Below are 12,257 nucleotides of genomic sequence, written 5' to 3' on the forward strand. Positions count from 1 at the left end.
CTCTATTAAATGCTTATCTCAGTAATGAATATGGCACAGAGGACTCATGTTAAATGAAGCATTAATAGTAAAGATGGATATGGGACACCAGACACATCCTGGGGAGAGCTGACCAGTTTCATCTCTGCAGTAATCTGCACAAGAAGCTTAAGCAACTTAAGATAAAGGTTACTTGAATGATTAAAATGATCTTTACACAGAGCAGATGGGCAGAGCATTAGGACATACACAGCCTGAGCACTAAGCATAATGAAAACGTCTAGGTGATTTACATGAATACACTTTCATCCAAACTTTGCCTTAACGCGACAGCGACAAGGAAAATTTCTCATTATGTACATCCAAAAGGAAGATAGCTGGGATACATTCTTGGGAATTGCCTCAAAACCCACCTCAATGCAGACCCGAGGTCCCAGCCAGTCCCACGTGAGCTCGGTGATGAAGTTAATAACTGTTCTAATGACTGAGCAAACAGTGCTATGAGCTACCCTGCGTTAGGCTCTCACACTCACAGCAGTAGCATTTGTCACAGCATCCTGAGTCCCGGTACATCCTGGGGCCCCACACATTTCCATTGTCATTAGCAGAATTGCAAACAGCCGTAAGAATGTGTCTGATGATAAATGAATAACTTTCTCTTTCAGAAGAAGCTGTAAAGATTTACTCCTTCCTGGTACATTTTCTATACAGGTAATGTGGATCCGATTGGGTCAGAATGTGTGAGAGTGATAAATCGTTCCCCTGGGCAGATTTCTCACACAGCTGCACAAAAGGTGTTTGGCATTTACCAAATCTGTTTAGAACTTGGCTGCTATGGGACACACACTGCAGAAAGATGGAGAAAAATCTTGTGCCAGGAGAGGACTTGCCCTAACTCCTTGCCACTGCTGAGTTCTCCAAACAGATTTCTTATGTCTGCTGACACTCTGGCAAATAGCACTTGTTTTAGACATCCCTAACTGATGCACTCAAAACAGGCCATGAAATGCATGCTTTATTCACTAGCATGCTCCAATCAACCCAGCCTCACTCCATGCACACACGGCCGGTCCATCTGCCGTGGATCAGTGATGAAATAGAACCCATGTGCAAAAGTAGCATGTACCAGTGAAAAGACATGTCATTCTGTTCTGCATCATAAGTAGAGGGAAAAATAATCAGCGTTACCAATAATAGTGCAAGCAGAACACACTGACCAGAGCCAAACATCTCACAAAGAGCAGGAAAATATTTTCCCCGGAGCACAACATCTTTTGGCTAATTTTAACCAATAACAACACAGGGATTACCCTGACTACAACTGCATCGTTTTGGCAAACACCACAGGCCTTATGCTGACTGCAGAGCGAATTGCCAATGCTCAGCACCATTCATTCATCCCTAGGAAGATCTCAGGCAACCAAACACACTATTACAAACACAGATGAGGGGTCAGCCACTGCTCCCAGCAGCTCCAGCAAGCTCAAACCCTTGAGAACAAGGCAGGACACAGCACACATTAGTGCTGATGCTCACAGAGGCAAGCTGCAACAAGAAAGTGATAAGTAGGGTTGCTGTGCCTTCGCCACAGGCACCTCTGGTCAAATTACAGAAATGCAGAAAAGAGCAGCAATTAAACGTGATCTGTCTGTCATGTATGACATGAAGGAAGAACATACAGTGAGAAATTTAAGCAAGGGAGGACATTCTGCCAGCACATAAGCTGGAGATGCTGAAAGAAAACAGAGCAGGAACAAGAAGTCGTAAAACTTCAGATTTCAGCACTGCTTTCGAAAAACATACAAAATCACTTGCAAAACTGATGTTCAAAGACATCATCATAGTTACTCTGAGCCAATTCCTCAGTTTTGAAATAGTCCTTTCAGACAAACAGAAGTAATATAGGAGACCTAGGAGAACAAAACCATGTTACATGAGTAATGGAGGTGAATGTGTTTCCATTCCAATGGACACTTCCAATAAACACTTCCAATCCATGGAGTTTCCTGACACCTTTTCATTGTTTTCACATAGCCTCTAATTAATTCTACAGCAGTTTGTTACGTGGCTAGAAACTGAGTGAAAAAATGTTCTGAAGGGAACGTTCATTTTGCACTGACTTTCAGAAGAATGATTCTTAAATTTTCCTTCTACGAACAGACTGCTTTTCATGACTCAAAGGCTTTCCATAGGGATCATAAATAGAACGGTTCCTACACCAATGGAACTACAATTTCTAATGACATATTTTAGTACGTGTCATTGACTCCGATCTGAAAAGCAACAATACAGTCTTTATAACTGTGGAATATGTATTCCTCCTTTTAAAAGGAAAGCTGAATAGAGAATGTTTTATTCCTAGCCTTTGTCACTGCTATTTCTTTGCGGATTCAGCCTCTCACATCTCCATTGTAAGCTATACTGTCACAGACAACACTTGTGGCAACATACTAAGAATGGCTAGAAATGATGAATATATATATATATATATCTTAAAGGTTTGTAGCACAAACTGAACTTGCAAGACACGTTTTAAATTAGAAAATTTATATAGTTGAGGAACTTCACATACTTCTTCAAGCTACAGGACCTGTTAACGCTTACTAACTTTGCCCTGGTACCACTTTGTGCCTACAGTCCAAGTTACTGGGTCAGCACAGATCAGCCAACATCTTCCCACACGTTTTGCACCCTGCGAGCCTCACACCCTTCTGAAGCCAGGCCTTCCTCTGCCAGCCTTTGTACACTAGCTAATGTTTTTTTGGCCCTTGTGGCCTTGGATACTGGGAAAAATACTGTCCTGCAGCTGATCTAGGGTGCTTACCCTGAGGGATGTTAAATCTCTACTTTTTGTGAAGCTGTTTTGCTCAGCCTCCCTGGCTTGCTCTGAGATAATTCAGTGGTCACTACCACTCCCATGGTCTCTTTCAGGAATTCTCCTGGCATATCAGCCACAGCTATTTCTCAGAAAGCTACTGGAGGCTTGAGAAGCTATGTGAACATCTGGTTTACTTCTTCACAATCCAGTATCTGTAACACATTCTGGAGCCCTAAGACTCAATCTCATCAGTGGTACTAAGCACTCACAAACCTTGGGCTGCTCCTAGCATGCCTCATCCCAATTGCCTATTTGGACATACCCAAAACAGTTCAAAATGAGAAACAAGAAGTGTAAATAATTTCCTTAGAATACCATTGCATGATGCTCCCCTGAAGTATTCTTAGGTCGCTCATGGAAATTCATCTGTTCATAAATGTTAAGAACAGATCATTCATTTGTCTGATAAGTTTAAGAATAGTCAATACTGAAGCTGATTTAAAGGGTTTTTTCGTTTTGTTTTGGGTTTGTTTGTTTGTTTTTTCCCAAAGAGCTGTAGGATGTCAGAGACAACATAACAGAGCTTCCCTGAAGTTTGTTGTTCTCTAGCAGTGCTCTTGGTTCTCAACAAGATAGTCACATCAAGGACAGGCCAGACCAGAATGGGACAGAACATGTATACCCACCTAGTACCCAATCCACACATGTTCTCCATCCATTTATTCATATTTTAGGATATCCACCATGCATCAACAAGCAAAGGTGATGTAGAAATGGGAATGAGGATCTGCTTCTGCTGGACTCCATAGTTGCAGACCTACAACACAAACGCTTCTATTCTTGAAAGGTTTGAGTCCGTATTGCCCCATGTGCTGACAGACAGGAGAACAAGTGAGGAACATTTTTCCAAAAAGGAAATATATGTTAATTTACCCATTTGTTCCTCAGATCTTTAGCACATAGCTCTCAGACTTCAGAAAGCAGCAAGACAACCTTGAGATATTTTTGGCTCATATTCATATGTGTAGATGTGGTGTATTGCAATTCGGAGTTACACTGATCTTATTCATTATTCCCAACTAAAATCCACGAAGCCGCCTGAGAACCCAGCACTTCTATCAGCAAGGAGAACCAGCTGATCACATGGATATTCAGTGCAAATATGATAACAACTGAACATGTCAATCTTTTCCAAGATTACCCTGAAATCATATGAAGAGGAATACTTTTACTTGTGAATATTTATGTTGGCAAAGTATCACCCTCTCTCCCTACCAACACTATGTGTTCAAACTCTAAAAAGAAACCAGCTTCTCACAGAGAATAAAGAGTAGCACAAAATCTAGCAGCATTTCCTCCATAGAAACACAGTTACGGTGCCCTTTGGCTTCGTTACAGCTACCTGGGCTCTTACTGCTGCTGACAGGTCCTAAGATTCTCTTTCACTGTACCTAGATAATAAAACAGTGATGCTCATATACAGTAACCATTCCCTTTCTTGATATCTTCAGGTGCAGAGGCATTGAGCACCCAGCCAGCATCACAGGCAGCAAGGCCTAATGGAGACAGTGGTACTCTGAACAAACGACTTTTGGTTGAGACCTGCTCTCATCCCCAAGAATAAGCGCAACATTTTTTAAGTAAGCCCTGTGCCCTCTGTGTGTTTCATGTTCAGTTGACAGAGAAATAAGTTAGATAAAGCTCATTAAGCCACATTCAATGCTTAAACATTATGTATGCAGATCTCATTGAACAAAATGGGAGAGAAAACTGAATTTCTGACAGGACTGCACTCCACAAAACAATTCACCAGAAAGTCTGCCATGACTTGGGTATACATATGAGACCAAAGGAACTGACAAAGTCTCTACCCAGATTCTCTCTGGCAAGAGTAGGCAGCAGCAAACATTTCCTGCTGTTATGCAGTGTCTGCAACACTTCTGCTCAGAGGCTTCCCAAGATAATGTGGACATTTCAAAAAGGAGGTTCAGCTGGGAATTTAAAAGCAAAAGCGAGAGTGAACAGATTAGGACACTGGGGTATAATGGTCAAAAGCCATCTCCAGTTTCTGGAAACACATTCCTTCTCTTTCCAAAGTAAACATACCAGAGAATGAAAAAAAAAAAAAAAAAAAGAAAAAAAAAAAAAAACCCAAACCACCCTTTGGCAATCCACAAACTCTTGGTTACAACACACAGAAACAACACCCCAGCCTTATGGTGCTCAGTACTATGCTACACCTCAGCACTGTAAGGGCTGTCACCTCAGGGTGCGTTCAGCGGTAATTCAGTCAGCCACCAGACTTCTTTGTTTCAATGCAAAAATATTAAAAAGCGTTTCTTCAAGAAAAAGAGCATAATGGCAAAGCAATACACCCCCAGAGCACATCGCTCCAGAAGGACTGCTCAGCACTGCTGAGTGCCAGCCATGCAGACGTGCCCGTCCTGCAGCCAGACACGGCTTCTCATGACATCTTGTGGCAGCACGACAAGCTGACAGGCCCCGGCTGGTTCTCATCAACAGCCATGGAAGAGGCTGCAGAACAGATATTTCAGAGAACCAAATACTCAACTGCCCAGCAAAAAGGTGACGATTTATAATTAATGTGAGCAGACAAGTGTTTAATTCAGAAAAACTAGCCATTCCAAAAGCATATACAATGCAAAGCACAAAAATAGGATCATTATTTCAAACTAGTAGAAGGAAGTTAAAAAACTGATACAAGAGCTGAAGTAAACTGTGATGCCATACCATCCTTATACAGAAATGCCCATCCCACAGGGATCCATAACAGCCCACTCTGAGGGGTCAGAGGTAGCTCTAACAAAAATAACATCAGAAGTGACACTGACAACACTCATCCCCAGGGCAATGCAGGAAGGCGATGCTCCCAGCTGTTCCCTCACTAACAACCTAACGCACTCTTTCCTCCCCAAAGGTATTTCCGCTTCCTACTACAGAGCCAGAACAGAATTAGGGTGGGGGGTTTGGTTTTCTTGGTTCATTTTTACAACGCATACACAAAAACGCAAACTCGTGAGGCTGTACCACACACCGCGTGCCGCACCGAGCTGCTGCCAGCAGCTGGCCTTGCTACCCCAGCAAGCAGGCACGCTGTCTGGCAGTCATGAGGGAGCCAGCTGGCACCTTCCAGCTGCTCATGTTTGAAGCTCAAACATCACAGCCTTGTGGAAAGGTTTGGATCAGATCAGTATGCCAGTTAGCAAGTGCTGCAAGGGTTTGGATACTTATGTTTACTTGTTCTCCTCCTCCTCTACAGAGAACCCTAACAGACGCTCATCTTTTGCTAGAAACTAAAATAAGACTGGAGAGCAATATCCCGCTGAGCTAAAGCACACCTTTGTCTCTGGAAGCAGGCTGGGAAGCAGAGCGGGAGCATATTGTCCCAAAAAATACACAACACATTTCTCCTGCTTCCAGAATGCGGCTTCTGAAGGTCAGCAAACTCTCCCTCCTGTAACCATCTTCAGCTGATTGGGACACAACAGAACCTTGCTGCACTTGTGACACAGACACTGGGAGAAGTTACGTAGCCTTAATATTTAAATCTATACTTTCACACATTCTCGTAGTTCATTCACCCAGAAAATGGAGTGGAACACAGTAAATTCTGCCCAGCCCTTATGCCATAACATTCTACTGCCTGGAATGTCAAGCAGGACCTGCTCAAGACCTCTTCAGGCCAAGCTTAGAGTAAATCCTATAGACAGGCAATTAGGAGAAACTCCACGTTCCTCTCAAATCATGCCTTGTAAACTGGACCATCACAGCTTACCTTTATTGCGACACACAGGAAACTTTGGTCCACGAAGCACACGTCTCTAACTTTATGCAGATGTACACCTTTCATGCAGAGTTGGCAGTTATTTGGCACACCCTTTGCTTCAGCAGAGTCATGCCAGGCTGCTGACAGAGTGCTAAAATGAAACCAGCCTTGAGCAGTTTCCTCTACACCCCCTTGCTCTTAAAACCCACTGATGGAAGCCCTTCTCAAAATAGGAGACCTCACAGTAAAGTAGAACTTCTCGAGTTCTATTATTTTTTTCCAAGTTGTTTCTGTGTTAAAAGAAATTGAAAGGTGGCCATTATACTAATAACTATAAAATAAAATCGCTGAGCTCATTATAACCTTCCTTCTCATCTCATTAGAAATGGGTCATTAATAAAGCAAGTTGCCTCCAACCAGCTTGCTTCCCCTTCTGTGGGAAGAACAAGAGGGGATCAGGATCCCCTACTGAGGGCAAGCCCTAGCTTTTCTTAAAAGCACAACTTGAGAAGTGCTAAAACCTCTCTCCATGCCATTCAGTGCAGTGTAGAGACAGATGCATAGCAAAGTTGGTTTACCCAGTTCTTCCAAAAGCCCTGACACACTAACCACAGCTGGAACTGCACTACGATTCATTCAGTAAGCCAGTTCTATGCACAGCATCTTTTTACTAGACAGCACCTAACTCCTGAAGCATACTGCTTTGATCTGAACAGACCCATTGATTAAAACAAGCATTTGTCTTGCTGTACAATTCATGACGTTATTGTTACAATATTTACAGATGCAAATACTTTTTGAGAGCCTTACCTCTTATCTCTGTCACCATATCAAATACTTACCATTAAACACAGCACCAAACAGAATCAATCTTTGCCTGCTCATCTGCAGCCTGGGATACTGTTGGCTGCAAGCACACACCACTGGCTCATGTTCAGTTTTCATCTACCAGGAGCCCTAAGCCCTTCTCAGCAGGGCTACTGAATGAAGATAATCTCTATTTTTATTTATTTATTTCTAAACAGAATCAGTGGGGGGAAAAAAATCATTTTAGTGTTGCAGCTTTATTTGAAAGTGACTTCAAGTTTTGATAGCACAGACTTTTAAACAAAATTGGTACTTTGAAAAATAAACTTCAGAGGCTTCCTACAGATTACAGGCTGCAAGCTCAGCATAGATGATTTTTCTACACAGAAAAAGATAATCTGTTCAAAGTCTTGTTTTCGGATCAGCATCAAGTGATCCTGAAAATCCAGCTTTACTCTATGTACCAGGAAACAAAGAAAAAAAAAAGAAAAAAAAGCAAAAGGCCACCCTCAATCTCACTTAATGGGAAAGACATCTTACTGCAGTTCCATGTTTCCAATATACAGTAACAGCTGTGACAAACTCTGCGCTAGAAACATATCAAGATTTCCAATATTACAGGTCATGAATAAAGGTAAAATTTTAAATACTTTTAAAAAAACGTTTGGAAGGCAAGATATTTGGACAGAACTTTATGAATGGCAGTTTCCAAAGAACTCAAAGTCCATCTATGAGGAAAAGAAAAAATCCATATGCCTTTAACAATTTCTCTTAAACCTTATCATTTCAGCAGGTCCCATCAGGTTAACGTGCAGTATTAATCACAGAATGATAGAATGTCTTGGGTTGGGAAGTCAGTTTAGTTTCAACCCCGGCAGTGGGCTGCTGCCCCCACCAGCTCAGGCTGCCCAGGGCCCTGTGCAGCCCGGTTTTGAGCACCTTTAAGGATGGGGCTTACAGGACAACTTGGACCAGTACCCTATCACCTCTGAGTAAGGAGTTTCTGCTTAACCTATTCCCCCTTATCCTAAGATTCAGAGGAAAAAAAAAAACAGAGACAAGAGTCCCACAATTCTTTTACCAGTCTTACCATGTACTCCATATAAAGTAAGGTTTCTCCAGTTAATTTTTAATTATTTTTAACTTTATTTTCAATTAGGTTTCTCAAACAGAATATCTATCTCATATAGATAGTTCCTCACACATTTCATTTTGACCAGGGCAAGAAGGGAAAGCGGTTAACTGTAAAGCCTGATTCCATGCTACCTTTGCAGACACAGGAAAGACACTGTTCCTCAGATAGCAAGGCTACGGAGTTACCAGACAGGAGCAAAAACTGTACTTCTCCAACCGTGACACTAACTGGTACTGTAATTCTTGCACTCCGTACCTCACAAACCAAGACAGTCCTGAACCATACAACGTCGTGCAGCAGCAGTGTACTTTGATGAAGACTGAAAGGGCCTGATTTCTCCCAGCTGCTAGGTTTGCTTCTCATTTTATGATTCCTGGGCTCAATCTGGCTTGGTTTATTTGCCCTTCAAAGATGTGTGCTAACTCTAGAAAGGAAAAGCATCAGTGTAAAAGGCTGTTAACTCAGCTTCCTCAAAGTCTGCAACTTTAAGACTACTCTAGAAATTGGAATTTATTTCCTTTTCAGGCTCTTAAGACTTTTCCTTCAGTTTCTGAACCATACACAGATACTGCTTTAAGACCCCTCTTCACTCTGTGATACTAGTGTAAACAAAATCCAGTGACAGAATAATCAAGTTTTTCCCAGGGAAAAAAAAAAGAAGCACCATTCTGATAAACCTTTGATTCTTTCAGTAGATTTGCAGCAGCATTCTGAGACCAAAGTCTCAAGTATACCATTGCTTAAAACCTTGCTCCCAGGTCCTGCGTATTAGTGTACTTGGCAATGTTTTGGATCCTGGTATTAAAACAGAAGCCAAACAGAATATACTATGTGATTACAGGAACGTTGGTAGTAGCGCCTGTAAATTTCTATTTACATACATTTGTGTGCAGAAGACCTACTCTGTGCCTCGTGACATTTACAACAGGGATTTAGTTCCCCCGTGAGGCCGATGAGTCGCTCGCCATTCACTGGCACTGAACAGTTTTACCATAGCCACCTCTTCCAGCGTCATAGTCTTGTCGATATTCATCTCTGACCTTACAAATAAGAAGAAAAAAAGGTAAGTCTGGTGAACATATACAGAAAAATTTTCTCAAGAACTACTGCACCATCAGACTACACAGTCAAACTGTGTCTGCAATATCTAAGTGGCCACAAGAAGCTCTCTGATGAAAGAGGTAAAGAGCACCACCACGCAGAAGCCCAGAATACCAGGTCAAATAGCCCTCCAATTAAGGAGTTCCCTCTGGGCTTTATTAATCAAGACAGACTAAGTGATGATGGCCAGCCTCATTTTTCAGCAGTAAAACCATCTGCTATCTGCTTGACTTTTGGCAAGGTGAGTTATCCTTTGTGTTCTTGTCAGCTTTATGCTTCCTTGGTTTATTTACATGAAATACCACTGCAGACAAAGTACTGAAAGTACTTTCAATGAAATAGACAGAATAATTACTTACTCTTAGCAAGGACCACCGCCACCAACAAAACGTTTAGGGATTTACGTATATCGTGATCTTTAACAACTCTGAAGTTGCTGTTGTTCTGGGTGCGTTTGTTCAAAAAGCAATAAACTGTCAAAGTCAGCAGCCCCTCAGAAAGCAGGCAGCGTAACAACCCACCTGTCCCCCTGACCTCCCCCGGCCGTACTGCCGGCCCTCCTTAAATCCCGCGTCCCAGTCCGTCCTTATGATCCTGTCGTCCAGCCTGGTGCCATTGATGTACCGCATGGCGTTCTCAGCATCGCCCCTCGCGTAATACCTCAGGTGTTGGTTAAAGAAAACAGCGCACAGATCTGTGAGGCCACCTCAGTGAGAACACAGCAGACAACGCCTGCTGAGGCAGAGGCAGCGCAGCCAAGCAGATCCCGTACAAACAGAGCCCACGTGCACTGACAGAATGCTCTTCCTGAGCGCAGCGCTGCCCGCAGAAGGATACTCGACGAAGCAGAAGCCGCAGGCGGTCTTCTTCACCTTGTCCAGCCCCATGATGATCTTCTTGATGTCGCCGCTCTTGCCGAACAGCTCGTGGATCTGCTCCTCCGTGGTGTAGAACGACAGGTTCCCCACGTACAGCGTGCAGCTCTTCCTCAGCAGCCGCTCCTGGTCGTACCGCGTGCCCTAAACGCAACTGTGGCGTTACCCGGCGGCGGCGGGAGCGGGGCCGGCCCCGGGACCCCCCGTGTCCCCCCCCCGGCCCTTACCCGGAAGTGCTGGTCGCGGTACTGGCTGAGGTCCACGTAGGAGTCGCTGCGCAGGATGCTCAGCGTGCCGCCCGAGCACATGCTGCCGCCCCGCACCGCAGCCGCGCCGCACGCCGCCGCCGATCCCGCTCTCGCGAGAACCGGCCCCACCCACTCGGCGGCTCTCGCGAGAACTCGCGGGAGCGGCGGTTCTCGCGGGAGCGGCGGGCAGGATGGTGCTGCGGCGGTTGCTGCTGACGCTGCTCAGCAACCCGCGGCTCATCGAGAAGCTCTCGGACTCGCGGCCCATCCGCGCCGCCGCACGCCTCACCGCCACCGCCATCACCCGCGGGCAGCTGGGCGCCCGCCAGGCGGCGCGGGACCTGGGGCCCGGCCTGAGCCGCCTGCGGGACGCCTTCCTGGAGCGGCTGAAGGACGGCGGGCGGCCGCAGGGCCGGCAGGGGTCCCCCGGGAGGGGAGCGGGACGGAGCGGCCGGGCCTGAGCGGCGGGAGGAGGCGGCTGTGCGGGGCCGGCCCCATGGAGACGGTTCGCCGGTGACGGCCGGAGCGCGGCGAGCGGCGGCGGAGGGACACGAGGAGCGGCCGAGCCGAGTCGGACGGAGGCGGCCACGGAGCACTGCTATGGGACCGTGTCATCGTCGCTTCTCGCACTGTGCACAGCGCCTAGCTACAGGCAGCACACGGACTCACATCGAGCATCGTCCAGAATACTGTGAAGATTGTCCCTTGTGCGTGATGTGAGACTTGAAATAAAGCCATTTCTCACCGGAGCTCCTTTAACGATTCATATCTGCGCAGCGGTGGTATTCTGTACATTTGCATGGCAGCTTTGATACAAAGGGAGCGCTAGCTATGTTGATGATGATGGGAAGAATTGAAGAAATGTATCAATCTTCCCGATAACGCTGTGCTGCTTTGCTTTCAGTACTGTGTAAACCATCCATGAGACTTAAATAGCTGCCTCACACCTCTGGGTGCAGCTGACTGCATGCTGAGTTAACGTGGGAGGGAGATGGCCTTAGTTGGTATCACTGCAGATGAAGGACCCTCACAGTCTAGGAGATAAGTGGCTTTCCAGTGCTGCTGGTAAAACTTTCTGCAAATGCAGGAGGAAGGAAAATGTGAATCTATGGTATGCTCAATAAATTAAATCCATCTGGTGAAACAGAAGCAGTGCATTTTCAATCTGAATCGGTATTTGTAGCCCAGGGTCTCCTGGCTCCATCCCAGGTGACCTATGCAGCAGTAGAAATTCATGCTGAGCAACTGACGCTTTGTCACAACCAGGAAGACTTTCAAGATGTACCCCACTTGTACAGAGATCACAATTTCCAAAGTTATTGTAAGTTCATAAGATCCTGAGTTTCAAAATAGTTCCCAAACGTTATAGCTGTTTAAGAATAGCTGAAAACAATAACCAGGACACGGAATGCAAATTGTGGCACAGTGCTGTTGTCCCAGCGTCAAGGAGCACAAAGGAAATGAACCTACAGTTTATATTGGTGAAGTGTCACAATGCTGTTGTGAT

General features: G+C 45.0%; 1 protein-coding gene across 1 annotated transcript; it reads right to left on the bottom strand.

Annotated features, from left to right (window-relative positions):
- Nucleotides 1–8,349: 8,349 nt before the first annotated feature.
- Nucleotides 8,350–11,566, bottom strand: LOC136055944 (nuclear cap-binding protein subunit 2-like). The gene is given in 6 exon segments (XM_065747819.1): nt 8,350–9,566; nt 10,149–10,287; nt 10,465–10,646; nt 10,730–10,848; nt 10,851–10,910; nt 10,913–11,566. Coding segments are annotated over 6 exon segments (711 nt in total). The 5' UTR covers nt 11,052–11,566; the 3' UTR covers nt 8,350–9,494.
- Between the last annotated feature and the right edge of the window lie 691 nt (nt 11,567–12,257).

This window comes from Cyrtonyx montezumae, unplaced genomic scaffold, assembly GCF_038088225.1.
Source record: "Cyrtonyx montezumae isolate F1298 unplaced genomic scaffold, pur_monq_1.0 scaffold_5, whole genome shotgun sequence".
In the NCBI taxonomy this organism is placed as follows: Eukaryota; Metazoa; Chordata; class Aves; order Galliformes; family Odontophoridae; genus Cyrtonyx; species Cyrtonyx montezumae.